This window comes from Trematosphaeria pertusa (assembly GCF_010094035.1).
Source record: "Trematosphaeria pertusa strain CBS 122368 unplaced genomic scaffold BU26scaffold_7, whole genome shotgun sequence".
NCBI classification, from domain to species: Eukaryota; Fungi; Ascomycota; class Dothideomycetes; order Pleosporales; family Trematosphaeriaceae; genus Trematosphaeria; species Trematosphaeria pertusa.
In genome coordinates, this window is record NW_022987218.1 from 125,230 (window position 1) to 152,949 (window position 27,720).

A 27,720-nucleotide genomic window follows, 5' to 3' on the forward strand; every position below is an offset into this window, starting at 1 on the left:
AGTCTCACCGTCGTCTTGCGCCTAAGTTGGCGGCCGGGGCGTCTCTGATTTGTCTTCGGCCCGCTGGCGTTCCCGAGAGCTCGGATGCAGTTCGCACGCCACTCGCAGCTAGACCGGGGATCCCGGTCGGCTGCCCTCAAGCAGACGCCCCCTGCTAGCTGTGCATATCAGCCCTCTGCGAAACACGGCCCCATGTGCGAACAGCGAACAGGCGCGGCGGCAGGCGCCTGGAGCTCTCCAGGTCGGTCTTAGCGTCTTGCTCTGAGGACAATCTCCGAGTCTGCCTCACGCTGTCAAGTACCGATGGTATGGACCCGTTGACTGCTACTCGCGGCCACACCGCCGCAGCACTGCAAACCGACATCTCAATTTGGATCGACTGAGGCTGCCCTGCCCTGCATCCGCCAGATATATTCCGCCCTTGTACGCCCTGCGATCCACTACCGCTAGCCACTCCCCTCCACGTCTTCATATTCCACTCCCGCCGCCTTCGCCCTTCAATCCAGCATCCACGCCCATCCGACTGCATTCCTTTCTTTCATACTTGTCTACCATGTCTTCCCGGGACCAGCCCACGCCGCCCTTCAATTCGCCCTACCAGCAGGCTCTCCGCTCCGCGTCTTTGCTCCAGTCACCAGCGTACCCCTCACCTGCTCGGAGCGATTCTGTTTCTGAGCCTTCCAAGTATCCGCCCGACGGTCTCGGGCTTTACAGCTACTCCCAGCCGTTCCCCGCGTCGGGGCCACCGACGAGCTCCGTCCTTTACCCCCCCTCACCTCAGCCTACAGAAGCCTGGGCCCACCTCTCCACTGGCACCTCACCACTCGTCCCCGACCCAATTGTAGATCCATGGACTTCAGGAGCCTATGACCACCCGGTGTCGAGGTCACCGCTACCCTGGGGCGCGTATCAGCCATCCCACCGATCCTCGCTCTCCTCTTCCACCCGAGAGATGTCCATTTTCTCAGGCGACGGCTCCGAACACGGCTTCCCACCCGTCAAGCTCGAGGGATCCGAGTGGGCGACCGACGAGGAGTCTCCACCGGGCACGGTTGCGCCGGAGCGGCTCACTGCCACCGGCATGTTTGCGTACGAACAGTCATACGGCACGTCCCCAATGACGAAATTTGAGTCCACGCCCAGTGGAAGCTACGAGCACCGACATTCCCAGCAACTGCCGCACGAAGGGCGCCCAAAGAGCTCGCAAGATGACGACGGCCGGCCTGGTGTTACGCCACGCGTCCGGCGTCGAAGACAAAAGATTCCCGCGGAGGAGGCGAAATACTCTTGCGACATCTGCGGCAGGGGCTTCATCAGAAGCTACAACCAGAAGACGCACATGCACACGCACAATCCGCAGCGGCCCAAGGACCACCCTTGCATGTACAGAGACTGCGACAAGAAGTTTGTGCGCAAGACGGACCTGCACCGACACTGCACGAGCGTGCACAAGAAGGCAAAGGACTTCAAATGCTGCAGATGCACTGCGACATTCTCACGAAAGGACACGCTCCGAAGGTCAGTACTAGCTGCGTTGCACACAGGCTCTAGCTCACTTGTACACAGACACGAGGAGGACGGCTGCCCCAAGCGCAACGAGCTGTCGGACCCGAACCTGCTTTCACGCACACGGTCGATGCGGACGGCGCCTGTACCACAGATGCCCTACTATCACTCGCCGCGGCCGGACATGTACTCGAGCACGCCCGTGCCCGTGGGCTATCAGTCGGCGGAGGCCGCACAAGACTTCTTTGCAACAAGACCACATCACCACCAAGGCGTGGGCGCATACGACACGCGCTCTCCCCTTTTCCGGGAGGACAGCTTCGGGGCGACGTCGCACGGCCTCTAAGCGTGGATGGGTGGCTATTGGGCGGGAGGGGTCATTTCCGGAGCATTTCCGGAGAGTTGTTGGGCGTGTACGTGGTGTGTGTATCAGCTGCAGGCACGCAGCGCAGCAATGGGGTCCAAAGCTGGAGTTTGTTGGGTTCTGGCGTCTGACGGAAACGAGCATTTTCGGCGTTGTGGACGTCCCGGAGGTGCCGGGCGTGATAGACGGCTCCTGGGGCGACTCAGAGGTTCTGCGTTCTGCATGGGGCGCGTTGGCTATAGATTCGCACGAATACAATTTCGCCTTCCCTTCCATATTCGGACCGTTGTCTGGCCGCGAGCCCTGGAGTCTGACGGCCGGGGAAGCATGGGTGATTTGCAAACGACGGGTCTGGCGCAACGGGCAGCCGGGGTGCGACAGCCCCACGGAGGGAGAGTGGAAGGGGGGGGGCAGCTCAGCTCAGGCCGCCCTAACGTCTTCGTGTGCAACCGCGCGGACGGGGATGAGTGCGCCAAGGGTCCGCGACCCGCGTGCCAGGGGGCCGCAGGGGCCGCGGGCTGTGCGGTGCAGATTGGGCGATGCGGCGATGTGAAGAGCTGCAGCAGCGTGCATGCATGGTGCAGCGTCGACGTCTCGTTAGGCGCCGGGGAGCGTGGAGCGCGCCTGTGAGTGGCCGTCCTGGCGCTCCAACAGGCGGCACGGCACCGTGCGCCAGCGACGGGGCCAGTCGACAATTATTAGACGCAGCAGCGTGCCATGCTGGCTATATTACTTGTTCTTTTCTTGCACGGCCGCAGCAGGAGGGCGGCGGGGCCGGGTCAGCGCCTGTTGCAAGTGTGGCCGGAGCCCGTGGCCGTTTCGATGTCGCGCGTGCTGCAGGCGGACGGCATCAAACGCCCAGCGCTGGACGATTGCAGACGGCGGCCAGCGGGTAGGCGCCGGGCTATGGCCGAAGAGGACAGCGCTGCAGCGGGCCCCGGGCGCTGGGCGTCTTATCTGGCGGGGATGCAGCGCGAAATGTGCCGACAGCCCTGGGGGTGACGGGGAGCAAGCGGACTAGCGATCGACTGCGACTGCGACTGCGACTGCCCAAGCGAGCGCGCGCGCCCGTTTGCCTCGTCCCCCCTCACCTCCCAGCCTGTCCCGCGCTCCCCGCCCAGGGTGCAGGGTGGCAGGGTGGCAGGGTGGCAGGGTGCCCGCTACATGCGTAGAGTAGACTGCAGTGAGTGAGTACTAAGTGAGTGAGTGCAGTACTTGAGGCCAATGCATGCTGCCTAGCCCGACGCTGCGGACCTCATTCACCAGCGCCCCCGCCAGCAGACTCCCTCCGCCGTCTCATAGGTGCCGACGCCGGCGCCGGCTTGACGCTGGGCCCTCTTCGCCCGCCTCTCCTGATGGTGGCCGGCCGGTGGGCAGCGGACGGACACCTGTCTCAGTGTCTCACTGCCGCGCTCCAGCACATGACCGCAGCGACATGCGGGCCCCGGCCTGCTGCTCGCATTGGCGGACCGTTCCTCCATCCATCTGCTCCGCGGGCTCCTCGTCGGCACCGGCTTGCAGCTGCCACCCCTCCAGCCAGCAGACAGTGGAGCCACCTCCCCTCTCCCCTCTCGACTGCGGCCAACTTCACTGAACCGCGAGCACCGCGACCTGCTCCCCGCTCACCCGCCGTGTCACCGGAGTGCTGCAGCACGGCGCAAGCTCAACGGCGAGCACGCCCGTTCCCGCCTCCCCATTGGGCAGCCGCCGCCAGCTCTGCAAATCATTGCGCATCGCCTGCATCCATCCCGTCCGCCTGTGCCGGCCATCCACGACGCACAGCTGGCTCCGTCGCCAGATGCCCATCCCCAGCGTCAGCGTGCTCATTTCGCGCTTGCTTGCAGCTCCCCAGCGCGGTCTGTAGCAGTGCTCCGTGCCTGCCCCAGAGACAGCATGCCCCTCACTGGCAGCACTCTCCCAATCTAATGCCAACGTCTCCTGCTGCGCAACGCCTGCCTGCCTGCCTGCCTGCCTGCCTGCCCACGCCATTCGTCTCTCCACTGCATAACAGCAGTAAGCACTTCCTTAAGCCTGGCACAGCGGGAGCCCCAGGCAGAGACGTGCCGTCATCCTTTCGCGCGAGATTGCTTCCCACTTCGCGGTCCTCCAGTTTGCATTCCGGACAGCGACGGTGCACCGAACGCTCGTCCTGGGCTGCAGCTACTGTGCTACCTTGCTTTGCCACCTGTCCACCACGCCAGGCGAAGCACCTTAGTCCGCCCTGGCTCTGCCCGCGTTTCACTCTCCTACAGCCAAAGTCCGTCGAGTGACGTTGCGCCTCACAAAGCCTTGCCATGATGAAATAGGGCTGCGGCCTTCTAGAAGGAATCCTGCGGTCAACCTTAGGTCAGTTAAACTTCTGACATGCACGTTTAGCTCAGCTTCTGCCTGCGCAATATGCCACTCCACGTGAGCCCACCATGCTTTTCTAATGCTGCTTTCAGGCAACATGGCTCACGGCGCTGTTTACCACACTACCTGCAATGACGGCTCTCCCTGTCTGTCCGCTTTTGAACGCTAGATCCCCCCTTTCACCCGCACATGCCAGCGCCAAGACTCAATTCCGCGTCTCTCTTGAGAAACCTGACGCCCGACGAATCCTGCCCACGTGCTCTTTATTGAGACGCCGCTCTCATGGCTTTGGGCTCATGCTGTACGCACCCCATACGACGTTCAATGGGTCGTGTAACCCTCTTTCCGCTCGGTTCTCGCGCGAGTGCGACGTTGGCGAGCATAACGCACGAGCGCCTGACGAAACCCCAGAGGCGATCGGAAATCCCTGCACAAGCGCGATGCCGCTCGGTAGGCGTCTGACGCCTAGATCCTTGGATGATCAGCCGCAGAACCGCGCGCGCGGCTTGCAAACTATACGCGAGAGCCGCCCTGCGTTTACTTAGCGCGCGTTCGCGAGCTTTAAAGCAACGTCAGCTCACGCCCCTGGTTCCCTCCTCGCCTAACCACATGCACGCTTCCTAGCTGGACGGCCAAGAGTCAGCACCGTGTTCGCCGGCTCGGTCTCGCATCGCGCGTCACGAAGCATTGTCTTCGCTAGAGCCACCGCTCATCGTGGGAACGTACTCTTGGTTGCGCTGGCGAAAGACGGTGGCTGAGTCCTGAAAACCGCCTCGAAGATCAGGACCCTAGTCCGTCCGAGCGACCGACTTTCGCTCCTTCGCTCTTTCAGCCTCACACGCTCGGGCCTGTCGATGGAGCAAGGCTTAAATGCGTTGACGAGGGAAGGGGAGCGAGCCGGGGAAGCCTGTCCGTGGGGCGTAGGAACCCCACGCGATTCGCATTGGCATTTACGCCCGGCGCCTACATTCAGAAAACCACTGGACGGTACTCGAATTAGCGTGTCCCATGCTGACTCATTTGCCCCGTCCCTTTTCTTACTGCGGACGACGTTGCACGTTTGTCCGTCCACCTAAGATCCTTTTCTGACTGCAAGTCAAGGACATCGGCTGGCCTCTGCATAGGGAGCAGTTTTGTGAACGGATTGAGAAGCTTATCCCCGTTAATCCCTTGATGAACGCGAAGTTGCTCGGCAAAGGCCGCAACTCTCCTCTTGACTAAGGGGCGGAACTGGCCCGGTCATTGACTGACTTCCCTTTTCGGTAGGTCTTTCGTGGTGGATCTCACTACTCAGATATGCTTAACATCTTAACGTCTTGGCACTCCCTCGGTATGTACCGCGACCAAGGGATCCCACGCACAATTCCCGGCGGCTTTTACACCTGCACGACGTCTGCAGCAATTGGTCCGGGTCCCAGGAGACGGGTTTGCGGATGTATCATTGGCTTCACCGCTCATTTTGCTCGTTCACCAGCGGTAGCGATCGAGTGCTGGAGCACAGAAGTCGGCGACGTGCGTCTTGTGGCGGGGTTGCAGCTTCCAAAGCCTGGAGTGCTTTTGTTGGATGCTTTGCTGCTCATCTTCTGGAGAACCATAGATGATCTCACCGCGCGTCCGCACTCGCTTGCCCTGGCACGCTGTCTGACCGCGTCACCTGCTACCACCCGTGTCAACCCAGATTTCCTCGACCCACCACCCCTCTCATCATCTGCGGAAGAAATAGCTCGCTCCACCAGCGCGACACTCCTTTCAATCTCGTCTCCGGGAAACGTTAGGGGAGAGCGCCCCTGCGTCCGCTAAATGCGACCCTGGACCCCGAATCTGAAACTCTGCATTTGCGCCACGAGTCAACAAACTTGAGGAGGCAGAGGTGCTGCACTTGCCCGTGTTCGAGTGGTTACATTGCTGCAGCTCTTGACCGATCGGTGTTCACGACCCCGCATCCGGCCGGCTTCACCGCCTTGTCGAGCCCTCCAGGGCTATGACGCAGAACGGGCACGCCCCGTAGCAGACGGATCTCGAAATCCGGGCGAGTGCGTTATTGTTTGTTGGGTAGACCCATTCCAGAAGGTGGCAGTCCAACTGCAGCGTGCGACACTACCAGCGGCATTGCAGGGAGCTCAAATGTATCCACTAAGCTTAACGCGAAGCCCTACTCCACGGTGCTCTGCCGATCCTGCCCTCCTTCCTTTACCCAGCAAAAGCTATCCCGTTACTTGGGCACTGCTGCAGCGCGTCGACTATATCTCGCGCGACAAGTCGCGACCCCCTACTCCCCAGTCTCAAGCTTCGGGGCTGAAAGTAAACATCCCGTAAGAATGCTGGTATGCCCACACCTATTCGCCAACATTACTGACCTGGAGTACCTTCACTCCATGACACTCCATTCGCTCATCCCAGGGTACCAATCGAACCCCCTTCAATCGAACCATAGCCAAATCTAGCGATACGATCTGAATACGGCAGAAGCTGACTCGGCTGCCCAGCATCAGGCGACACCGCAGATTCGCATCGCCATTCAGGACGTCATCCGGGAAAGACATCTCTAAAAATGATCGGGCGAAGCGGCACTCGCGAATTCCGAAATTCTCAGATGACATTGTGCGCCGGGACTACACGTGCGCTCTCACGCGGCACCGTCGGAGTTGAGAACGATGCGTCGCACAGCATTCAGCCCTACCGGTTGCTTCGAAACGAGCGTTCGGAGTCCAGTGTCCCCGATCTCGTACAGGTACACGAAGCTGCACGCTTACTTGGTCTTGGCACCCGGTTAGCCTATCGTTAAGCGCCTCTCCTACGACGAAACCCTTACCCTAAGGAGAGTTTTCGGAAAGTTCGTTGACCGACTAAGACCGACTATTTACACTAACACAGACCGATAGAGCCGTCTACGTGCGAAAAGGAATGTCGGATCCTGGTCTCGCCACCCCAGCGCAGATCCAACTCAGGTCGACCTGCACGTCAAGACAAGCACTGCCTTCTGCTTTCTTATAAGCATAGACCTGGGCGACCTATATTTGCTTGGGCGTAGTCAGGGTTCCTCGCTCCAGGGACGTGGAAGGCCTCGTGGCTCTGGGGCGAATATCGCGCTTGTTTGTGCCGCAGCCGCGCTTAATCCAGGGACGGCATTGGGCCTGCAATTGCTACGCGTATATATGAGGCTAGCTTTGCGGCCGCAAGGCTCTGCATAAGGCTGAAGCCTCGGCAAACAAGCTTAAGCTCTCGGGCGGGTAAGTCGTACGAGGCGGACCGAAGAGGGCCTGCTCCTTAGGATCGCTAGGCGGAGTCCAATACGTCCTCTCGCGCGAGAAACTTAATCCAAAGGCCGGGATGGGATCGCATCCAGCGAATGCCACGTTGTCGCTGCAGAAGCATTCGTGTTTAGTTGACACGGTGTGTTGGCCCCTGCTCTATCCCGTGAAGGACTCCGGGACAACCATTACACCGTCAGAGTCGACTGCGCATACTGACCTGAATGCACTCGAGGGTCAAAGACCTATTTCGCAGGTACTCCTACCGGCTTTTCGAGTAACTTCAGCGTACGGTCTCGCGTACTCAACGCAGTCCAGAGATGGCCTTGAAAGACTTCGGTCGCTTAGCACATTCACCTCCGATGTTACTTTAAGCTTTTCTCTACGCCGTACGAATACATCAGGAACCATTCCACCCCACAGCTCATCAACCAGGCTACAGCGCCGTTTCTATTAAGCTTCGCTACCACGCCGCATCTCGCACATGGCTCCCACAAGGCTGCAGAGCCGTTCCGTTAAGGTTCCAACGGCATGGCGCATCTCGGACTGCACACCACGCCGCATCTCGCAATCGAGACGTCCAGATAAAGTTTGCTACCACGCCGCATTGCGCGATCGAAAGGCAAGCTTCCCCGCGCTTTCCATGATGTGCAGCATACGCCGCAGCTGTTGCCTCGCCTGCAAGCGGGTAAGGCGACGGAAAGGGCGAGAAACGTCCTTCGCCTATCGTGTTGTGGTTACGTACCCCTTCGCGCCGCTGCCACAACTACGCCGCATCTAGTGCTCTTGAAGGGAGATAAAACGAGGCAAAAAGAACCTCATTAGGTATGTGGGACTAATTAGGCTTCACGACTAAAGACAGTACAGAGGAAGGTGCCGAACAGGCTGGAGGTAACCTCGCACCATCTTGCTTTTTGGGGTAATAACTCTTTCACGAAACCATAGACGATGAGAAGGCGTACATTTGCTGCTGCCCTCGCTAATGATACGGAAGGAAAGGTCATCTCATTGCAGCCTTGGAATTCCCCACCGAATCATAAATACCACTGGCGTGCCCACCCAAAACAAATGTGAACATCATAAATGCAGCCCGCCCATATCCATGCAACCTGTAGACCCATACCGCAAGAAAATGCAATGCAAATCATCCTCGTCATCAATTTTTCCACCTCGCGATGCCGCCGCGAGACTCAAGCCAGCCCTACAGCAGCGGGACTAGATGAAATCCCCATCGCCAAAGCCACTGAAAGGATTTGGCGGCCTACCTCCAGGCCCACCAAAGCCCCCACCACCGGGAAACCGAGGCCCACCACCCCGATTATCCCGTGGCGCACCTCCAGGCCCCACGGGGTCGTACCGCGAACCAGGAGGTGCCGTAGGGTCGTACCCACCCTGTCCCCCTCGACCACCAAACAGCGGGTCGTCGAAAGTGGGATGCATGCCGCCGCCCATGCCACCCGGGCGTGGTAGTCCCCCGCCAAGATGCGGGCGGAGCGGATCATGAGGTCCCAGGCCAGGCGGATAGAGGTCGTCGTGACCGATGCCGGCTGGGAATCTGTCGTCCCGTAGGCCGCGCGGCGGGCGGCTGATCTCGTACTCGTCTTCGAAGCCTGGGATGGGTTCTGGCAGCGGTCGTCCAGGGCGGCGCGGCTCAGCGAGAGGGTCATTGAAAGGATATGGACGCGCAGGCTCAGGCTCGGTTTCCGGTATGCGTGGCGGATTGCCAGGTTCGCCTCCGCGCGCTGGCTCTCTGGGCTGCCGTGCGCCGCTTGCATCACGGTTGTTCTCTGTGCTCGACTCCTCATATCCTTCTTTGTGCAGGCCAGGCGCCAGTTTCTGTATGATTGAGATCTTGAGCAGCGAGCCGAGGTCGTTGAGGCGGCCCGACGAGATGAATACGTCTTGCAATGTCCTCGAAAGGTCCTCTGTCGTTGTGTCTTCCGACACCGAGACGGGCAGCGAGGACTCGGAGAGATAGTCCTTGACCGCGACGTCGAAAGTCGTCGTCTTGTCGTCGCCCATTGCAATTCCGAACACCACGGCCTTGCCGCCCAGTCTATTCACCTTTACCATGTATTCCATGGACGATTGTGAGTGCGCGTAGCGAAAGGCGTATGAGTTGGAAGCGTTCCATTCTGTCGGTAACGGCTGCGGGTTCTGCGCGTCTGCCTGCGCTTCTGCGGCGCGTCAGTACCACTCTACGGCAGCGACAGACGACGGTCAAACTCACCTATTCTATCGTCCTCGCCGAGTCCGATGAGCCGGAAGCCTACCGCGATCATGCCGGCATGGACCGCGAGCGCCACGGCCTCGAACGGGTTCTTGAGTTGCGATCCGGCGCTTTTGGGCAGGCTAGCCGCCATGAAGAGGGCGAGCGAGCCCGCGCTCAGCGGATTCCCCGCGGTGTTAGGTTGGACCATCGTATCGCGTTCGTAGAGTTAGACGCTGCGTATGAAACTCGGGCGGATGCAGTGCGGGACGTGGTGGGTGTGGTCGAGAGAAACATGGGGTGGCCTGAGAAAAGGTCGGGACGCGCTTAGGCTACCTCAAGTACGTCAGTCGCGTCAGTCGAGGCGGGGCAGTGTAACCAGCGGGGCAGTCACGTGAGCGGCGTGTTCACTCAATCCACAGGATGGGCAGGGTGAGGAGCCGCGCTCCATCAATAATGATTCACGCAATCGATAATCAACATCACCTTCGGTATACGAAGTACGACAAGCTGGTATACGACTCGCTACGCATCGGGGCAGCTATTACCCAGGGCAACGGTGAAAAAGACGAGCTGATATGGGCCGCAAATGGACAAGAGCGATGAGTTCCCTTTACAACCAGTTGAATGCTGGGCTCTGCAGAAGCGCACTATCCACTATGGCTCCCCACTTCGTCCGCTTTCCCCTGCAGCTCAGCAGCTAGCCGGTCGAGATAAAACCTCGCAATGTCCCCCGGGACGTTCTTGAACGCTTTAGCGATACGCTCAACGTCTCTCCTACCATTCTCGTATGCCTGCAGATCTCGATTCCCGTACACGTCCCTCCCGGCTGCATATCCAGTCTCCAAGTTCCTGAAGAATACGTTGACTGCAACACTCACGCCTTCCTCAGGCATAGCTGTATGGCTCCACATTGGTGGGATGAAGAGAACGTCGCCGGGCTTTAACGACGCAACGTGCGGATGGGTATTGCGGAGCGCAGGGTCTTTTGAGGTCAGGACGTCGATGTTTGAGCTAGAGCCCCCCGGTGGATAGGACAGATATTTGACATCGGCAGGAGGGTAGAGGTGCAAGGTTTTGGCGCCGCGAATTTGGCAGAGAACGTTAGCCAGGACGTCATAATGGAGCCAAAGGGCGACGGGGCCGGAGATGCGCAGCGGTGAGCTATGGGCGTTAGCTAACATGTCGCCGAATATATCTGGTAATACGAAGTCTCCGGCGATGGTGGGGAAGTCGTCTTCGAGTTTCGTAGGCAACTTGTTTGGCTGGCTTGATGACACGGCGCGCAAGTATGCTTGGGAACCTCGCGATATACCGTCCACGAACTCACTGAAGGGCTTCTTGACGTATTGGAAATTCTTGTTCTTGAATGTCATGCGATCCGAAGAGCACTCATGGATAACGACCTCTCGATCCACGCCAATCTTTTTTCGAAGATAGTCCAGAGTCCAAAGCTCCGTGCAGGGACCGACATCCAAGCCTTCGATAATGGCCGGCTTCGCGACAGCCAGCAGCTCGGCGAAGTTCTCTGCTGGATGCAGCTGTATTCGCGCTACCGTCTCCGGCTTCGGCCCAGCGACCTTCTTCGTCTTCCCTTGCTTTTTGCCGTTCAACCTGAGGAGTGCTTGCGGCGCTTCTGCCTTCGCTGCGTCGGCGCTCTGAGACATGGGAACTGTCCACGGGGGCAAATCTGCCGCTTCATCCGTGATCGTGAGGAAACCCTTGTTCCAGAAGCTGCCCATTGAAAAACAGACCGCGCCGCCTCCTGCGAGCACGATCTCGTCTCGAGACACTGCAGCTGCACCGACTCCAACAAGAAGAGGCCAGGTTGAATTGGACAACAAAATCGCCGGGCTGTCGATATGAAGCGTGGTGCTGGGGGCAGAAATCACCAGGATGTCGGATGATGCACTACAGACTTCCTTTTTTGAAATACCCCCAATGAGAAGCAGTGCATTTCCGAAAGGCACAAGGCTTGCACCGAACCGTCCGCATGTTGGGATTGCGGTGTTGTACCGGACGTCATTGGTGCGGTCAATAATTTTGAGGTGTAAGTGCGGCGCCGCAGAGACGTGCCACTCCCAGATCTCTTCGAGGACTGCGCCGCTGGGGCCAATGCCGCCCACCAGCAAACCCCGATCCTCAGCCGCCCCCATCGACGATATTGCGGCACCAAAACGCGGCGAGGGGCAAGTACCGTCGACGGGGACCGTCCGCCAGCCTTCGCAGGGTGTCCAGAGCGTCCATTCATCGAGGACCGTGCCATCGCTCGTCTTGCCGCCGAAGACCAACACGCCCTCAATATGGGACCCACCGGATGGCATAGCCAATCTAATAGAGCTCTGCCTGAAACGAGCCGGAGTCAGGTCATGCACTTGTTGCCAGATTTCTTGCTTGATCAGCCAGCAGTCTGCAAGCGCGTCGGCTGGCGATCCCCTGCCGCCCACCAACAGTGCTGCAGCATCGTTGATAGGCGTGACTGTGTGACATATGCGTGCTTGTGGCGGCGCCCTCGGGCAGGGCTGAATCTTGGGCGGCGAAGCTTCCCGTCCCATGACATCCATGCTCGCCAGTCGAGACTGTGGACCCTGTCCGCCGTGGAAGGCAACAGTGTCGCGGCCAAGAGAAAATGCAGCACCAAAACGCCGTTGGTCTAATAGAGAGTGTCGTGGAGGTACATAATGGGTTAGCTTGACGGGCCGAGCACCACCGCCGTTGACCCGTGGAGCATTCGTGTTGGGTTCCTCGACCATAGACGCCCCGATTGGCTTTTCTGACACGGCATTGGAAGCAAGCAGCAGGAAGTAGTGCGCGGAGAAAAGCGCATATTCTTCCCATTCGTCGAAGGGTTCGACCGCATCTAACCCACGTCGTACAGCCGGAGGAGTAAAGGCATCATCGGACCACAGATCCCAGAGATTGCGAGCAATCTGCACTGTGGGCCACCCGGAATTTTGAAACCGGGATATCTGTTGGCTCAGGGAGGGATACCGCTTCACGGCCTGGATAGGTGTCTGCAGCTTGTCAAAGTGTCTCAACATGGTTTGTGCGAAGGGGTGTTCGGGACCCTGAGGGAGGTACTGCTCTAGCAGGCAGAATCGAGCTACCCGCATGTTAGAAGCTATGCAAGGGGCCTGCCCAGAGACTACTTGCCGTCGTCGAGGGTGCTTGCCCACTGGATGAGTGAGTCGGAGTCCAGCACCGGCATGTAGGTCAAAGACACTTCGGCCAGGAAGAGAATGGAAGAAGATGAGATGTCGAATTCAGAGCGCAAAATCCTCTCGAGGGTGCCGAGGTCCCGCAGGTCGCAACCGAGTGCCACGTACTGATCGCTGCGGAGGTGCACGGGTGACTGTGAAGGGCGTAGGTTCGTTTCGAGCAGCGTATTGCGCAGAAGATCACTAGCCAGAATGCGATCTCTCTTTCTACCGATAAGCTGCGGGTAGTCGACATCGACAAAGGTAGTCTTTTGAGAGATCGAGGCATGTCTGTGCCAGAATTGAAAGGGCAGTGGATCGCTTACTGGTATTAGAGGCGTATCTTGAAGGGACGCCATCCAGGGCATTCTTACTCACTATCCGCATCCCAGGTTCACAACTACTTTTGCCTTGTCGGTGTCCCCGAGGAACCGTCGGACTACCTGCTCGATGGCGTGCATTCGAAGCCAGTAGCCGCGGTTGATGAGAGGATTTCTGCGGACGTACTTCTGAACGAAGGGCTGGTAAAAGTCTGGTTCGTTTGGAAAGTACAACCTCGACACGCTCCTTTTCGACACGATACTGCTGTCGTTCGTCTAGATTTGTTTAGTAGGTATCATGACTGGAATAATGCCGGGTGTTCCTCACATTCATGATTGAATCATCCTTCTTCTCCCGCACCGAGCGCATATCGCCTTCCTTCTGCGGCTCGCTCTTCCTGGAGCGCTTGTTCAGAGATGCCGACATGCTCGTTCTCGGTATTGGGGTGCTGGATTGCAGCGTGAATGATTTTCAGGTGGGAACGGTCAAGCCACTTGTGGCTGGTGCAGTCCTCGCGGGGCTAATCCCTGCCGCCCGATGGACAGCATCACTTCACCAGGCGGAAGCTCGAGGCACTCTCTTGCTGCACTTCGAGCTTCGCGCATCCTGCATCGCCGCCTTACTCACACATGTCTTTCACCGCATTCCAGCAGGCTACTTATTTTAGCAGTTCGTTGCACCAACCCCATCGCTGAACCCCGCGAACGGCGGTCCATGCTCCACAACCCAAAGCTCTTAACCTCGACCTACGCATTCGACATTGGACTCCGGCGCCCAATATGACGTCCATGAACTTCGTTACGTTCAATCAGGACCACAGCCACCTCGGCGTCGGTGAGCGGAAATGCGAAGGCATGGAAGCAGCGTTACTGACCACCCAACCGCAGGCACCACCAAAGGATACCGCATCTACACCACCGACCCGTTTAACAAGTACTCGGAATCGCGAGAAGGAGATGTTTCCAGTCTAGAGATGCTCTTCTCGACCTCGCTGGTCGCTCTCACACTGTCGCCGCGGGTTCTGCGGATACAGAACACCAAGGTCGGTCACACGCGTGCAACGATGGAGACAGGCACTGACGATAGGAAAGAGGCATTCGACAATATGCGAGATGACCTTCCGCACAGCGATACTGGCAATGCGACTGAATAGGAAGCGGCTTGTAGTCGTGCTGGAATCGGAGCTGTACATCTACGACATCAGCAACATGCAGATGCTGAAGACGGAGAAGACGTCGCCGAATCCCAACGGTAGGTGGTCATGAGAGTGTTGTTGGCGTACGCTGACTGCTCTAGCAATATGCGCCCTGTCGGCTTCCTCCGAGAATAACTACCTTGTCTATCCCCTCCCTACCAAAGCCGCGCCTGCTTCCTTCCAACCGCCTTCGCACGCCCCGCCGAAATCCGAACACATTGCTCCTACCAGCGGCGAAGTTCTCATATACGATGCGACCAAGATGGAGGCGGTAAACGTAATAGAGGCACACAATTCGCCGCTGTCGTGTATTGCGCTGAACAACGATGGCACGCTGTTGGCGACGGCATCCGAGAAGGGCACCATAATACGCGTCTTCTCCATTCCGGATGCGCAGAAGCTCTACCAGTTCCGGAGGGGGTCAATACCTGCGAGGATATACAGCATGTCGTTCAACTCTACCTCTACCCTGCTCTGCGTGTCGTCGGCCACGGAGACGGTCCACATCTTCCGGCTTGGAACCCCCAATGCAGGTCGAAGCAACAGCGTATCCTCATTATCCAATAGGCCATCATCGTCATCCCGGGAGCGCAGCAGCAGTCGTGCCAGCGAGGAAACAGCGGATGACTACGAAGACAGCATGGCAGAGAGCTCGGCGCCAGAGCGGAAACCTTTAAACCCGACATTTGCAAGCATGATTCGGCGGACATCGCAGAACGTCGGCAAGTCTTTTGCAGCTACCGTGGGGGGCTATCTTCCAAGCGCCGTAGCCGAGATCTGGGAGCCCGCACGAGATTTCGCCTGGGTCAAGATACCCCGTTCGCCTAGCAGCTCCTCCACCGGGCCGGTGCGGACAGTAGTCGCTCTGAGCAACAATGGGCCGCAAGTCATGGTGGTCACAAGCGAAGGCAACTACTATGTCTTCAATGTGGACCTCGAGAAGGGAGGAGAGGGGACGCTGTTCAAGCAGTACTCGTGAGTTTGCCTCCGTCAAATTGATGCAATCGCTGACCACAGCAGGCTTTTGGAGCCTAACGAGCTCAACACTAGCACATCTCAGGATCTCCCCGACTAGGTCTCCGCAATGCCGCAGACGCTCGGTTTTCCTCGGTTTCTTTCTCAGTCATGATCTGTCCTATCTGCATTGCACCATTGGCGTTATCGGGCATAGCTGCATCTGAGAGGGCGGCTTTGCTATATTCCCACGTTATGCTACCTATATCCATATGGCTCTTTAATTTCATGTGACACTCGTCAAGCCGCATCTAGACTCTCATCGCTGTCCTTGCTCGCTCCAGGAGATTCCACAGTCCTTGTGCTCGCCAAGTTCAACCAGTCTGGCATAGCTGGCATATCAAGCTCTACTTCCGGTGATTGAACTCTCCTACATTTCTCTTCAACCCATGTGCTCCTCTTTTAGATTCGGCCAGTCTCATCCTCTCGAAGCACGGAATAAATACTGCGTTCTCGTACACTGCCAGGCAAATTTAACTCATTCAAAAGCATGGCACGAGTGAACGATAGCGTCAACCCTTTAGCGTGAAGGGCTCTGGATTGCCGTTCAGACAGACCCCTCCGTCGCCGCCCTAGCGGTACAGAATCAAGACGGCCTTGCGCCGAAGAAAATTGAACTCGAGAAGCCCGCTACTCAGACCAACCGATACGCGGCCGCGATAATGGCGTCTTACATGGAGTGTGTGGGGGAGGTGGTGTCGTGAACCACGAAGAACTCCTTCCGCGAACGCCAACAACATCGCGACGGCGAGGAGACGACTGCGATGCCTACTGTCGCTGCATACCATTCAGGGATCTCGGACTTTGCGAAAAAGCCACTGCAAACATGCGCTCATTGATTGCCGGTGTCGAAAAGACGGCCGAAATATGGCAGGCGTGGGGAACTGCTCCGGACCGCATGCACCAATGCAAGCGAAAGAACAGTCTACGATGAATGCCTCCGTTTAGGTACGCTGTGTCGACTCCGGATGAGCCGGAAACGGGGCTTCCCAAGCTCAGAATCACTGCCCCCGCTCGGTGAAATCCCCTGGAGCAGGCAGCCGTGAGAAGATGCTCCGGACCCTATCCGCATAAAAACTACGCGTGTCCCGGCGTCTCTCCTCTTACTCCAGCTGCGCAATTTCAATCGCCCTCGGACATTGCCGCAATTGCTTTCTAGAGCCAGAGAAGCCTAGAGACGGACCAGCGAAGAACCCACGGACAGGCGAGGGGAATAAGGCCTTCCCGAACGAGCTCTGCCATACAAATGCTGCGCAGGCATCATCTTCCTCTTTGCCTCCACCTGCTCTTCTCCCAACTCGGAGACCTCGGAAATCTCTCTTCACCGGGTAGAAGTGACGGGAAGCGCGCCAGAGAATTGTTCTCGGACAGGCAGCTCCAGAGCGCGAGAATGCGTTCCCCCATACAAATTTCTGCGTACGCAGCCTCCCAGTCTATGCCTCCGGCTGTCCATCCTTTTTCTCCCTCGGAGTGCTCGGGAATCATTCCTCAGGAGCCACCAATGCCGGGAAACGCGCGCAAGAAAAAAGTCTACGCACGCATAGCGAGCAGTATACGAGACACTTACCGCCATACAAATATCCGCCTGTTCGTTTTGCCAGTCATTCCTCCGCCGCCCAGCGTATTCATGAATGGCGCATACTTTGGGATTTTGATTCTACCATCCCAAACGTCATCAGGGCCAAGCGAGAAAATCTCATAGATAACGCAGGGGGAATGCGGCTTCGGAAAGCGTTCTCATACAAACTTGCAGGCTATGCATGATCCAATTCCTCCCGTGCCGCAGAAATTCCTATGACGGTCGGATTATTCGGGATTGCCTCCCTGGGTCTGAAATATCATTGAGAGGCGACCGCAAGAGTCAGAAACGTGACGTTGAGCGGCTGCTATCTTCCGAAGGGCGTGCCTCATACAATCTGCGGCCTCCGTACCTCTACGACCTCTACCTCGCTCTGCGGACGTCCTATGATAGTCGGAACAATCGGGAATCGTCATCCACGAACCACAGATCACGAGAGCGATGGGAAGGGAGTATCTCGGAAGAGACAAAGAGCGATACTACTTCCGGCAGCCACCTCGCTATGCTTAAGTTCGGGGTCCGACTCGACATCTCCTGCGGCCTCGGCGCCACCAATATCTTCCACATCAGGGCCCGCTTTCGAAGGCATCTCAGAGGCGAATACATTAAAACCGCGACCTCGAAGAAATTATTAATAGCCAACACTCAGTGTTTGCGAGTTTCCATATTTGCCTCCACCAACAGAGGTCTATCGCCAATCGTGAAAGTGCTTTTCAGGGGACCAGGACTGCAACAGCTCCGGCTTCAGAGAAGCAACATCGCATCTCAAGGTCCAGCAGCCTCACAGGCGTGTATGTCGGTTACCATGGATACACTGCGCGTCGACGTCCAGCCCCGCTTTTCTGATCTCCATCAGTGTCAGTGTTCACTCCCGCCTTGAGTGGTCCAGTAGTGAGAACACGACTTCGGAATGATATACCACGCTTCCGCGCCCCTACACATGGATCTCCTTTGCTGAGAGCGCATCTATGGCTTCATTGCAGCTAACTCGGTTTCTTCGATACCGCTTTCGACGAAACTTCAAGAAGGGCCAGACGACCGAAGCCAGACGCCCATCATAGTCATAAGACGTCTGCAACCCTCGTAACAGAAGGAAAGTGGCACTAGCAGCATTTGCGCAATGGAAATGGAGGGGTCTACAGTAGGAGCTTCACCTCCGGAGGCCGTCCATTACGCGTCACTCTTGCCGGCAACTTGTCTCAGACTCTTCGATCCGACCTGGACGGACAGCGTGTAGTAAGCTTTTCGCGTCCGGCCCTCCCATGCCTCCAGCATCCAACCCGCCCACATCGCATAGCTGATCCTGGCTGTACTCAGCCTCGATTCGCGGAGCATAGCGGCAAAGCGGTCTCTTCGAGGCTTCTTCCACCTGATGCGTCTTCATTTTCTCATGCTCTACTGCTGCAAGTGTCACTCCAACGAGTGATTCCGACTTGCATCCTGGTCGACGTCACCCGGTGCAGCTCGAAGCCTAGATACCTAGTAGAGGGCATGCGCACTGGCGTCCCTCCACCGTCTTCCCGATTCCACTTCCAACCGTTGTCGCGCAGCGCAAATGCTAACCGACTCCCAAGGTAACAAGCCCTGCTTCGCACCACTTCTAGCCCATTTCCACATGCAAACTCTCGCGCTCGAGCCTATCGTGTCAGCCTTTCTCTGTCGACCCGTAGTACTTGAATGTGTCACCCTCCATATGCATAGCCAAGTAGGTTAGACTCAAGGTAGGGCTACTCACGACGCTGCTTGGAGTGTCCGTAAGCACAATAGATTCGTATTCGTGTCCTGGATTAGTGAAGGGAAAGTGTCGTTCGTATCATGGCACCACTGGAGCCATTCTTCAGTCTTGCAAAATAGGTTACAAGCGCAAGTATCGCACGTCTCATTCAAGTCCATATACAGTTCATATTCATTCTACCGCTACATTATATTTATATGCGTCGCATCTTCCTAGTGGACGGTTCAAAACTGTCAAATATAGTCACCGGCCACCACTCCCTCGTCGCCTTGTTCCTCCACTCGCCACTATAAATCCGCATGTGAACAAGAACGTCTCCGCGGTGAGAAATCGAGCCAACCCGTGCAATAACGCTCCCGACGACGGTCTCATGATCGGGGAGAGAGTAAGTCGGCGTGGTCCCGCAAAGTGAGAGAGGAGACCGAGCGGTGTGCGAGCGCCTGTCCCACTCACCTTGTCCCACTGTCACCCTCTTGCGGCAGGGAATTCTCCGGATCTAAGGGCTCGCCGTACAAGTAAGCAAGATTAGCTGTCCTATTGTACGTACCCGCGAAGGCCTCTAGGGTAGCTGTTGTGCACGTCGTTCTATCCGGAGAATTCCACACCGTGAGAGTCACCTTCACCGTCGCTGAGTCAGCCAAAGCTCCGCTATATAAGAGTTTTCGTCGCCTCCCGCTTTCTCTTCAACACCACACACTGCTCTGGTACGCCCCCCCTCAACTTCTTCTACGGCAGCTGACGTTTCGAGGCAATGGTTTCCAACATTCCCGGGGCAACCCCTCAAGCTCGGCCGCCAGATCCTGGTGGCCCAACAGATATATATCCGCTGCGGGACGAGGAGCGGCCGCGGGCGTACAACCTCGCTTTGACCACAGTTGTGCGGACTGAAGCGTACGTTAACCTCAACGACCCCGCTCTCCCCCCATATAGGCCAGACGCCGCGTTCTGCCTATACCCGCACTTCCCAGACATCAGCGCTCGCTGGCAGCTGCTCAAGCCCAGCTATGACGCGCTCGTGTCTCGTCACGAAGCACTCGAGGCAAGCCGGCAGTCTCTGCACTTCTCGGCCGGTAGCTACTCGTCCTACTACCATCAGTACGGACAGAGTGTCGCCCCGCCGTGCGCGTACGCGCCTGCGCCTGCGCCCCCGGCGACAGTCTCCAGTGCCTTTGGGTCACCTCCGCCTGCCTCTACTGGAGCGTTTAGCCAGCCGCTTCCTGAAGGCCCGGGTGGATTCCCGCTGTATGCCAGTCGGACTCCGAGTCCTCTCTTCTCGAAAGAACAGACGCCTTGGGGCTTCAACTCGGACGACGAGGACGAGCCGAAGCCCACGGATGGCCCCAAGAAGCGCACCCGCCGTGGCCGACGCGGTAAGAAGCACAACGCGGCACAGGAGCAAGAGGCGCCAGGTCCCGCCCCACCGCAGACACGTCCGTCTCCTCAGCAGACTGCTCAGGCAAAGTGCGGCGTCCCGGCTGGCCGTCCTCGGCAGCAGAACACTCGACCCACGCCGCCGCAGACTGCTCAGCAGCCGGCCATGGCTCGTCCTGCGCCTGCCCAGGCTCCACCCGCAAACCCCAACCGTCCTCAGATCACGGATGAGATCTCGAAGCGTCCTTCGAGATGGGAGGCCGTGAATCCGAAGTCGCGCCCGCCCGCAGATCTCGGTCTCAAGCCCCATGTACACAAGAAGTACGGCGACGGACCACTTCCCGTCAACGTGTACAATGCGCTCAGCGAGTTCGATCTCGGCCTCTGCCCGTTCACGTTCGATCCCAACCTAAAGCTCCGCTGTCCCAATGAAGGGTGCTGCTTTTGGCGCGAGTGGCTCCTCGACGGGTTGGAACGACGGTGGGCTGACAAGGACTGGTACGCCAAGGCACGAAAGGCCGGCAAGCTCCAGCAATACTCTCCCGACGACGCGAAATCCGGCTACAACAGCGATGTGCCGCGATTCCAGCGCGACGGCAGGGTTTTCACCAAGGCGCCCGACTTCAAGGAGGCCGCCGTGCCCGAGGACTCTCCGTGGGCGACGTAGAAGAACCAGAACTTCCTCGAGGATCTAGGTAACCTCACTCCGGCGCAGCGGCGCGTAATGCAACACCAGTTCCCGTCCGCTGCTGCAGAGGTGCCCGCCGCGAGCAGACCAAGCGCAAGGCTCGCTCTGCGGAGGAGCAGAAGGGAGGAGAAGGGAAGGAAGCGAAGGCTAGCGGCGTGCTCAGCGTCAGCGGGAATACCGTAGTCCTTGAGGACTACATGACCTCGCCCGACAAGGGCAAGGAAAAGGACGAGGACGCTGCCTCTCGCACATAGTGCGCTTGAGACGCATCGGCTGCCCGCCGCAGCTCCTTCGCGGTAGATAGAGTGGAATGGATAAGTTGGTGCCATCTCTGTGCCTCTGCGTGATGTGAATATGATGTGAGGTCCCATGTCCAATACCAAGCAGCCGCAGTAAGCGCCAGAGTAAGAAGCAGCATCGCTAGAGTGCGAGGAGAGGGGTGGAGGGAGAGTGGAGGAGTAGATAGATAAATGGATGATGTTCGGTGGTGGATCAGATCTTTTGCCTTTCGTTCGTGATGCCATCCGCTTCTCCTTCTTCACGCCGTCTTTCCTCTTCCTGCTCCACCCACTACAGCTCATCGTGCCCCTCAGTCTCCTCCGCCGGCTCAACCGGCACATAGTACCCAAACCTATTCCGCGGATCAAACTCCCTCTTCAGCTTCCTCAACCGCCCCAACCCCTCCTTCCCATACACCTCCTCCAGCGTCTCCCCACCATACGCATAATTAACATACGAATGCGACCCGCCACCCTGCTCCTTCGCCCCTTGCACCAATAACCTCTTAATCTCCTCGCCCGACTGCACCGCTAGCTCGTGCAATGCGCGATTCTGTTCCCCGGTCTCGGCGTCCAGGGAGGGGTAGAATATCTCGGGCGCGAGAAGCAGCTTGTCCTGGCGGGAAGGGAAGACGGACACCGCGGGGTCGATGCTGCGCACGCCCTTGGTCGAGTACTGCTCGATGACCATGAAGCTGCCGGCGAACTCGGGATTGCTGGTCCGTACCTGGACGAACTTGTCGACGGCGGCGACGAGGGCGTCGACGTTGTAGGTCGGTATGTCGACGGGGACGCGGACCTTCCCCGTGCCGGGCAGGTGCGCGGCTGCGTTGCAGGCGGGGCCGCGGTCCTCGATTTGGAAGAAGCGCGGCAGGTCGAGGAAGGTGCCTTCTTCTTTTGCTACGGCCGCGGGGGCTAGGTCATGGTATGGTTTCGTCCATGCGGAGAGGTTGGCGAGGGGCCCGTTGAGCGCGACGTGGTGCATGAGGATGGGTTCGTTGGAGACTTGCGGGTTCAGCGTTACCATGCCGTATATCATCATGCCCTCGAGCTGGGTGTCCATCTGACCCTTCGCAATGCTATACACTGCGCGAACATTCTCGCGCGTCGCCGGATACGTGAGCGCTTCGTAGCTCCACGTCTCCCCGCCAGGATACTGGTCAATTCCATAGATCCTGTACTTGAGCTCAGTGACGACGCCGAAGTTATGCCCCGCGCCGCGCAGCGCCCAGAAGAGCTCTGTGTTCTCGGTCTCGGAAACCGTGATTGCGGAGCCGTTGGCGAGGACGAGGCGCAAGGAGAGGATCTGGTCGGACAGCAGGCCGTGGTGGCCTTGCAAGATGCCGTGGCCGCCGCCGAGCGCGACGCCGCTGAGGCTCACGCATTCGCAGACGCCGGTTACGGTTTGCTTGCCGTGGGCCCATAGGTGGTCGATGACTTCTTTCCCCTTGATTCCGCCTCCGACTGTTGCATACGTCGCATCGTCCGAAATACTAATTGCGTTTAACCCGCGCATATTGATCATGATTCCGTCTTGCACTTTCGAGAGAGAAGCGGACTGGCCATGGCCGGTAGACACTGCTAGGAAAGGGATATTGTGGCGGGTTGCGTATCGGATCTGGTTTGGGTTAGGAATCATGGTAATGGGGAAGGGAATAGTTGAACAAGGGAGGGGACGCATACGGTCTCCTGCACATCCTCCTCACTCTTCACATCCACGATAGCCCTAAAATCTGGCGCTTCCCAGCCCTGCCGTCTCTTAATCCTCTCTTCAAAGCCCTCTTCTCCTTGAAACACCACTCGTGCACCTTGAGAAAGCTTCGGTCCCAGCTCTTTGAGTATCCCCGTACTTGCGTCTTTTTCATACCACGCCGTAGCCAATGCTGCGGATACGAAAAGGATGGGAAGCAACCGCATGCTGAATGATTCTCAGTCTTAGTGTCGCGAGGACTAGCAAATTATGCTCATGTCTGTCTACCGGTATGATTTGGGTTTTATGTACTTGTCAGATATGGGAGGCCTGAAGCTTGGAGAATCTGACCTTTGTGATCTAGCTGCAGCGCTACCATTCGCAGTGTTAGCCCTACTCAGGTTACTGCTTACTAGTCACTACATATACCCCACGCCTTTAAGCTTACTTTGCTAGTGGGACATCATCTCGCCAAGGGCGTCTATTGCTTGCTACTTGTACTTGGCTTCTCGCCTTTCGCAGTCGTGTTTGATCAATAGTAGGCATGACCAAATGCGTATATGGAAGTTCGAAGAATAAAAACTCCGAGGCAAGACGAACTGCAGGAACAAAGTGTTGAACAGCTCAAACACATCCTACCGACGCTTTGAGTGATCTTCCTGCTTGATACTTAGTGGCGGCTTAGTAGAGCGGGAGCGGGGCTTACCTTCGCTCTCGTGAAAGGACAAGACTAGTCGAGCGCTGACCGTCACTTCTAAGAACACCAAGACCAAGACAGTCAAAAGGCCTTACGCCCGCATTGCATATATACCACGTATGTGTCTCCACCGCCACTGCCGTCGAGTCCTGTTCCTTGAATTCGAAGCACTCCGGATGGAGGCCAGAGCTGTAACTCCAGAAGTAATACAAATCTTGAAAGAAAGGAAACAGATGTCCCCAGCTGATTTCCCCATCGAAATCCGGACCCGGTCGACATCCAGAAGAAGGGACGCAAAACGGCCACCGCCCCACGGTTGCCACGCGTCCGAAACACAGCAAATACGGAAAGGCGACCAGCATCAAAGCAGAGAAAACAAGAAACAGATGCTTAAATCGAAAACACACAAACAAGCCCGAAGATCCCATCCGTAGGTTTTGAACCCGACAGGTAGCCACCCATGAATTCAACGGAGCCAGATCCAAACGCCGTAGACAGCTCATCCCATGTCGTAAACAGAGGCATTCGTATCCTGGCTGATAGATCTGGTTCCGGGTCGTTATATTACCGAGTCATACTGTCGTAAATCGTGTTCCTGTAAATATCATGTGTGGAGGATAGGTGGGCGTTTATCTTGCCGAGTAGGGCTTGTTCATGAGCGCAATCTCGCGCGCGATGGTGGCCCACTCGAGCTCGCGGCGAAGAGGCTCGTTGCGTCGCTGACGCTGGTACTCTTCCCACTTGAGGAGTTCGTACGTGAATCGAAGGTGAGGCTGGATGATGACGTTGAGCCGCCTCGCACGGACAAAGCAGTACGCACGCGGGAATGAGAGGCCCAGCTCATTCATGACCTCCGCAATGCAGATGGTTGCTGACCGGGAGACGCCGACTCGGCAATGCACAAGCGTGGCTCCTCCGTCTCGCTTCCCGGCTTCTACCGAATGTTAGCGTGAAGACAAAGTGCTGAAGAGGCGCCTACCTATAAACTGCAGACATCGGCCAAACTCGTCCCAAAGAGGGTCTACGCCATTATCCTGGACGCGGTCGACCATCATCAGAAGCTCCGTAGGCCAATTCAGCTGCTGCTTTACATCTTCCGACCAGCTCAGTGTCTCTCCAACACTTAGGATTCGCGTGATACCCAACTCGCGAAGCAGCTCCGGGTTGTTTGCGTGACCCAGGTTCCCAAGGTACATGTAAGGGAGAATTCGGCTGGGCAAGCTCCCGTCGATACGCGTCAGCCACTGTGGTTCGTTGATGTGAAACACGCTGCCGTCAAATTGCGGAGACTCTTGCAGAATGCGCGGCTGGATTTGGGTCAAAAGAGCCACGTCTGTTGGATAGGCAAAGAAGTTGCGACCCTTGTCGCGATGCAGCTGCACCCACGCATCGTGCGCTGGGAGGCCCTCAGCGTACATGAAGTATGCAAGACCGAGCAAGGATGTCTCAGTGTAGCCGTCCGTGCAGTGGATAAGAAGCTTGCGCGGCTGAACCATGTCATCCAACTCGATGGCTTCGTCATCCTCGCCCTTCTTCCGCTTGCTTCGCGTGACCTCGTGCGGGTTCGCCAATTCGTACATCCACTTGCACATGTCCATGAGGCCATCCACTTCGGCGTGCGACCACGAAGGCGGCATAATGCTCCCTGACGACGGGAACTCCATGTGAAGAGGGCCCTTGCGATCCGCCTTCTCCAGAGCGTTGCGAAGCTTTCGTAGCGATACTGAATCCGGCACATGGGCGAGATCGCTCGCTTCGACGAGGACGTCAAAAGCCTGCTCGCTCAAGCACCCAGAGTCCAAGACCGGATCTGGTGTGGGTCCCAGAAATACATTGGCGCTAATCTCCGAAGCCTTCGACATGGCGCACATCTCATATCGCTCCCAGTAGACTGTGACATGTTAGATATGGAATAGGCAAGGGGGTGTGCGACATACAGAAATCGACAACCTTGCCCGTCATGGCTCCCGTCGTGTCTACTGCGATTAGCTCGGGGTAGTGCGCTTGGACATAGTTGAATGAATCTGCAGGCGTCAGCACTGCCCATTGGCTGCCAATGTGGCACTCACCAGATAGCATAAAGGTGTTGAACAGGCAGCGCGGAAATCCATGGCTCAGTTCGTACTGCCTCTGTGCTTTAGAGATGCGCTTTGCGAGGGCGATAGTCTCGCTCGGGCTAGTCTTCTCGTCACCGTAGACTATGATGTCCGACACCATAGCCAGCTTGCAAGCCTGGATCTGGAAGTTACGGACTGAGAATCCATCCTTGGGATCGCACTCGAGAAAGTCATGCTCGTCAGAAGACGGCGGTAGCAGCTCCTCGGGCGCAATGGCGCCCTTCAGCTTCGACGACGACAAGTCTCCGCCCGTCTTGACCACCGTAATGCTGCGGATGCATCGTGGCACCTTCCGGACGCTCTTCCGCCGATTCGTGAAGAAGGCGAGCTGAATCTGGTTATCGGCGTGCAGTCCGTGCAGCCATGGGAAGACTTGCTCCGGGTTGGGCAATGGCTGCGTCGCCATGTGCTCCAAAGCCTGTGATAGCCTCTGCGCTGTGATGGTGAACAGCGGCGGATCATTCAGGTACTCTTCGCAGTATGCAGTGGGCGGATACGTGATAGACGACGTCTCGAGGGCGCTATCCTTGGACGGCGGCGACGCGGGAGGGGTTTCTAATCCGCGGGCGGGCACAGGGCCTGGCGAGCACACCGGAATGTGCTTGTTTGGGACCGCAGCAGGCGTTCCGCGGGAGGACGTGTTGAGCGTGAGATGCGGCGGGGGCGTCGACGAGCGGCCGGGCATGGGCGGCGCCCTTGCGACGACAGCTGCCATGGTTGCGAGTGCTGGCTGTCCAGGCGAGGTGCAGTTGAAGGCACGCAACGCGAATTGGTGCGCTTCGTAGGGGAGGTGGGATTCGCCGATGGGGTAGGATGCGCTTTCGGACGGTAGCACTGCGCTAGTTAAGAAGCAGCCGTCCAAAAGCGCGGCAGGTCCGAGGGTGAGCGGCTACCGGCGTCTGCGTCCAGCAGGACAGATGGACATGCCACTGCTGGGTGATTTGCTCAATGCGGGGTGAAGCGTATCACGGTACAGTGGAGTGACGGCGACGGCTGCTGTCTACGACAATTGATAAGCACGCCGCAGCGGGAGAGGCATTGAGGTGATGGCATACCAGATCAGGGCCGGGGGGGCCTACTCGGCACGAATCGTTTCAAGCTTCGAGATGCTGAGTTGATCAGCACGCGAGCGTTTGAGGAAGGGCAGTCCGGGGCGGGCCCGATTGGGAAGCGGCGGGTTCAAAGGGCGACGATGACGGGTGCGACGGCGCGGCGCACGGTGGGCATTGCGGGTGAGGAGCGGCGGAGCGAAGGGTGAATTGGTGTGATCCGAGGGAGGAGGAGGAGGAATCGAGCAGCGATGGGGGTGGTGGTGGTGGTGATACAAGCGCGGCGGGAATGCTCTAGTGGGCCCCCCGCTGTGGCTATCGCCCGCACCCCGGCACTTTTAGAACAAGGCGCCGTTAAACCAGCCCGTACGGTGCGAGCTCCTGCACGCCGTATGCAGCCGGTGCAGACGGCGCTCTTCGGTTGGCCGCGAGCACGCTGGCGCAGGCCCGTAGGCTCAAAAATAGTCCCTTCGTCGACGGCCAGCGCTTCAACGACGGCGCAGTAGGTGCGCACGCGTCCTTCGCTTCCTTACGCTTCCTTATCGCGTCCTTATCGATATCCACGCTGCGCTGGGCCAAGCGAGCGAGGCAGCGGGTGTTTGTGCGCAACGACAGCGACGTCAGGGGCCCGTTTCCAGCTCTTTCACGGCTGCGATGCCGCCGACAGCTGGGGTTCGCGCCGTCGGCGGGGGCCCTTCGGGTGCGGATCCAGACGACTTCCACGCAGCGTAGTCTGGTAGTCTGGCCTGGCCGTAGTGGTCCACAAGGCGCTACCCCACACTGCGCACGCACCACCGCCGTTCGCCACCCACCACTCCACCACCAGCCAGCCCAGCCAGCCCAGGCGTCCAAGCGCATCGAGATTCAAGCCCCGCGGCCTCAACCGTCCCACCGCAGTCAAACGGATTGCCCATCATCGCGCCCGTTTCACGCCCGCGCTCCTTGCATCTTCTCTGCCCCCGTGTTTGAGCGCGCTCCGGCTGCATTCAGGCGCGTCTTGCCGTCTCCTGACCCCGAACGTGCCCGTCCGAGGTCGTGGGGAGAAGCGCGACATGTTCGGTCTCCAGATGTCGACATGCCCGCCGTGGTCTGTGCCGAGGAACCGAC

At 58.0% G+C, this 27,720-nt stretch overlaps 12 protein-coding genes across 12 annotated transcripts; 7 read left to right on the top strand and 5 right to left on the bottom strand.

Moving 5' to 3' along the window:
* The first annotated feature begins 134 nt into the window (after positions 1 to 134).
* BU26DRAFT_302716 (uncharacterized protein) lies at positions 135 to 1,894 on the top strand. The gene is made up of 2 exons (XM_033821809.1): positions 135 to 1,518; positions 1,567 to 1,894. The coding sequence occupies exons 1-2, from the start codon at positions 554 to 556 to the stop codon at positions 1,850 to 1,852; spliced, it is 1,251 nt and encodes a 416-aa protein (XP_033683641.1). The 5' UTR covers positions 135 to 553; the 3' UTR covers positions 1,853 to 1,894.
* A 1,232-nt stretch (positions 1,895 to 3,126) lies between these two features.
* BU26DRAFT_303248 (uncharacterized protein) lies at positions 3,127 to 4,599 on the top strand. Its single transcript, XM_033821813.1, has 2 exons — positions 3,127 to 4,216; positions 4,315 to 4,599. Exon 1 carries the CDS (start codon positions 3,226 to 3,228, stop codon positions 4,138 to 4,140), a length of 915 nt encoding a protein of 304 aa, XP_033683642.1. The 5' UTR covers positions 3,127 to 3,225; the 3' UTR covers positions 4,141 to 4,216; positions 4,315 to 4,599.
* Positions 4,600 to 5,518: 919 nt separating this feature from the next.
* BU26DRAFT_504811 (uncharacterized protein) lies at positions 5,519 to 6,022 on the top strand (the record flags this gene model as incomplete). Its single annotated transcript, XM_033826804.1, has 1 exon — positions 5,519 to 6,022. One exon carries the CDS (start codon positions 5,519 to 5,521, stop codon positions 6,020 to 6,022), a length of 504 nt encoding a protein of 167 aa, XP_033683643.1.
* A 2,285-nt stretch (positions 6,023 to 8,307) lies between these two features.
* Positions 8,308 to 9,960, bottom strand: BU26DRAFT_483530 (uncharacterized protein). Its single transcript, XM_033825817.1, has 2 exons — positions 9,704 to 9,960; positions 8,308 to 9,650 (listed from the first exon to the last, which is right to left on the bottom strand). The coding sequence occupies exons 1-2, from the start codon at positions 9,891 to 9,893 to the stop codon at positions 8,689 to 8,691; spliced, it is 1,152 nt and encodes a 383-aa protein (XP_033683644.1). The 5' UTR covers positions 9,894 to 9,960; the 3' UTR covers positions 8,308 to 8,688.
* A 241-nt stretch (positions 9,961 to 10,201) lies between these two features.
* Positions 10,202 to 13,651, bottom strand: BU26DRAFT_540219 (LCM-domain-containing protein). The gene is made up of 4 exons (XM_033831539.1): positions 13,528 to 13,651; positions 13,258 to 13,475; positions 12,836 to 13,200; positions 10,202 to 12,785 (listed from the first exon to the last, which is right to left on the bottom strand). Exons 1-4 carry the CDS (start codon positions 13,624 to 13,626, stop codon positions 10,333 to 10,335), a joined length of 3,135 nt encoding a protein of 1,044 aa, XP_033683645.1. The 5' UTR covers positions 13,627 to 13,651; the 3' UTR covers positions 10,202 to 10,332.
* A 337-nt stretch (positions 13,652 to 13,988) lies between these two features.
* Positions 13,989 to 15,470, top strand: BU26DRAFT_426524 (WD40 repeat-like protein; the record flags this gene model as incomplete). Its single annotated transcript, XM_033823677.1, has 5 exons — positions 13,989 to 14,034; positions 14,088 to 14,242; positions 14,292 to 14,451; positions 14,497 to 15,370; positions 15,416 to 15,470. 5 exons carry the CDS (start codon positions 13,989 to 13,991, stop codon positions 15,468 to 15,470), a joined length of 1,290 nt encoding a protein of 429 aa, XP_033683646.1.
* An 858-nt stretch (positions 15,471 to 16,328) lies between these two features.
* Positions 16,329 to 17,162, top strand: BU26DRAFT_518863 (uncharacterized protein). The gene has a single exon (XM_033828908.1). The coding sequence runs from the start codon at positions 16,656 to 16,658 to the stop codon at positions 17,109 to 17,111; it is 456 nt and encodes a 151-aa protein (XP_033683647.1). The 5' UTR covers positions 16,329 to 16,655; the 3' UTR covers positions 17,112 to 17,162.
* Positions 17,077 to 18,017, top strand: BU26DRAFT_303451 (uncharacterized protein). Its single transcript, XM_033821817.1, has one exon. It carries the CDS (start codon positions 17,170 to 17,172, stop codon positions 17,866 to 17,868), a length of 699 nt encoding a protein of 232 aa, XP_033683648.1. The 5' UTR covers positions 17,077 to 17,169; the 3' UTR covers positions 17,869 to 18,017.
* Positions 18,018 to 19,469: 1,452 nt separating this feature from the next.
* BU26DRAFT_518866 (uncharacterized protein) lies at positions 19,470 to 21,099 on the top strand. Its single transcript, XM_033828909.1, has one exon. The coding sequence runs from the start codon at positions 19,475 to 19,477 to the stop codon at positions 20,759 to 20,761; it is 1,287 nt and encodes a 428-aa protein (XP_033683649.1). The 5' UTR covers positions 19,470 to 19,474; the 3' UTR covers positions 20,762 to 21,099.
* Positions 21,100 to 21,352: 253 nt separating this feature from the next.
* On the bottom strand, positions 21,353 to 22,977 carry BU26DRAFT_426759 (FAD-binding domain-containing protein; the record flags this gene model as incomplete). Its single annotated transcript, XM_033823695.1, has 2 exons — positions 21,353 to 22,678; positions 22,744 to 22,977. The coding sequence occupies 2 exons, from the start codon at positions 22,975 to 22,977 to the stop codon at positions 21,353 to 21,355; spliced, it is 1,560 nt and encodes a 519-aa protein (XP_033683650.1).
* Positions 22,978 to 23,150: 173 nt separating this feature from the next.
* BU26DRAFT_303388 (uncharacterized protein) lies at positions 23,151 to 24,170 on the bottom strand. Its single transcript, XM_033821816.1, has 2 exons — positions 23,457 to 24,170; positions 23,151 to 23,409 (listed from the first exon to the last, which is right to left on the bottom strand). Exons 1-2 carry the CDS (start codon positions 23,948 to 23,950, stop codon positions 23,283 to 23,285), a joined length of 621 nt encoding a protein of 206 aa, XP_033683651.1. The 5' UTR covers positions 23,951 to 24,170; the 3' UTR covers positions 23,151 to 23,282.
* BU26DRAFT_303362 (dual specificity protein phosphatase-like protein PPS1) lies at positions 23,979 to 26,650 on the bottom strand. Its single transcript, XM_033821815.1, has 5 exons — positions 26,620 to 26,650; positions 25,517 to 26,564; positions 25,385 to 25,471; positions 24,427 to 25,338; positions 23,979 to 24,381 (listed from the first exon to the last, which is right to left on the bottom strand). Exons 2-5 carry the CDS (start codon positions 26,277 to 26,279, stop codon positions 24,077 to 24,079), a joined length of 2,067 nt encoding a protein of 688 aa, XP_033683652.1. The 5' UTR covers positions 26,280 to 26,564; positions 26,620 to 26,650; the 3' UTR covers positions 23,979 to 24,076.
* Between the last annotated feature and the right edge of the window lie 1,070 nt (positions 26,651 to 27,720).

What these genes read in the sequence shown, in the direction of transcription:
- BU26DRAFT_302716 (XM_033821809.1), top strand. Translation starts at nt 554, where the DNA reads ATGTCTTCCCGGGACCAGCCCACGCCGCCCTTCAATTCGCCCTACCAG. An exon ending in CGAAAGGACACGCTCCGAAG is followed by an intron (nt 1,519 to 1,566) that starts GTCAGTACTAGC and finishes ACTTGTACACAG; the next exon opens with ACACGAGGAGGACGGCTGCC.
- BU26DRAFT_303248 (XM_033821813.1), top strand. Translation starts at nt 3,226, where the DNA reads ATGGTGGCCGGCCGGTGGGCAGCGGACGGACACCTGTCTCAGTGTCTC.
- BU26DRAFT_483530 (XM_033825817.1), bottom strand. Translation starts at nt 9,893, where the DNA reads ATGGTCCAACCTAACACCGCGGGGAATCCGCTGAGCGCGGGCTCGCTC. An exon ending in CGGCGAGGACGATAGAATAG is followed by an intron (nt 9,651 to 9,703) that starts GTGAGTTTGACC and finishes GACGCGCCGCAG; the next exon opens with AAGCGCAGGCAGACGCGCAG.
- BU26DRAFT_540219 (XM_033831539.1), bottom strand. Translation starts at nt 13,626, where the DNA reads ATGTCGGCATCTCTGAACAAGCGCTCCAGGAAGAGCGAGCCGCAGAAG. An exon ending in GTGAACCTGGGATGCGGATA is followed by an intron (nt 13,201 to 13,257) that starts GTGAGTAAGAAT and finishes AATACCAGTAAG; the next exon opens with CGATCCACTGCCCTTTCAAT. An exon ending in GGCAAGCACCCTCGACGACG is followed by an intron (nt 12,786 to 12,835) that starts GCAAGTAGTCTC and finishes ACATGCGGGTAG; the next exon opens with CTCGATTCTGCCTGCTAGAG.
- BU26DRAFT_518863 (XM_033828908.1), top strand. Translation starts at nt 16,656, where the DNA reads ATGCTGCGCAGGCATCATCTTCCTCTTTGCCTCCACCTGCTCTTCTCC.
- BU26DRAFT_303451 (XM_033821817.1), top strand. Translation starts at nt 17,170, where the DNA reads ATGATCCAATTCCTCCCGTGCCGCAGAAATTCCTATGACGGTCGGATT.
- BU26DRAFT_518866 (XM_033828909.1), top strand. Translation starts at nt 19,475, where the DNA reads ATGGTTTCCAACATTCCCGGGGCAACCCCTCAAGCTCGGCCGCCAGAT.
- BU26DRAFT_303388 (XM_033821816.1), bottom strand. Translation starts at nt 23,950, where the DNA reads ATGAGCTGTCTACGGCGTTTGGATCTGGCTCCGTTGAATTCATGGGTG. An exon ending in GTCCTTTCACGAGAGCGAAG is followed by an intron (nt 23,410 to 23,456) that starts GTAAGCCCCGCT and finishes AGTATCAAGCAG; the next exon opens with GAAGATCACTCAAAGCGTCG.
- BU26DRAFT_303362 (XM_033821815.1), bottom strand. Translation starts at nt 26,279, where the DNA reads ATGGCAGCTGTCGTCGCAAGGGCGCCGCCCATGCCCGGCCGCTCGTCG. An exon ending in CAACACCTTTATGCTATCTG is followed by an intron (nt 25,472 to 25,516) that starts GTGAGTGCCACA and finishes TGACGCCTGCAG; the next exon opens with ATTCATTCAACTATGTCCAA. An exon ending in GGGCAAGGTTGTCGATTTCT is followed by an intron (nt 25,339 to 25,384) that starts GTATGTCGCACA and finishes AACATGTCACAG; the next exon opens with TCTACTGGGAGCGATATGAG.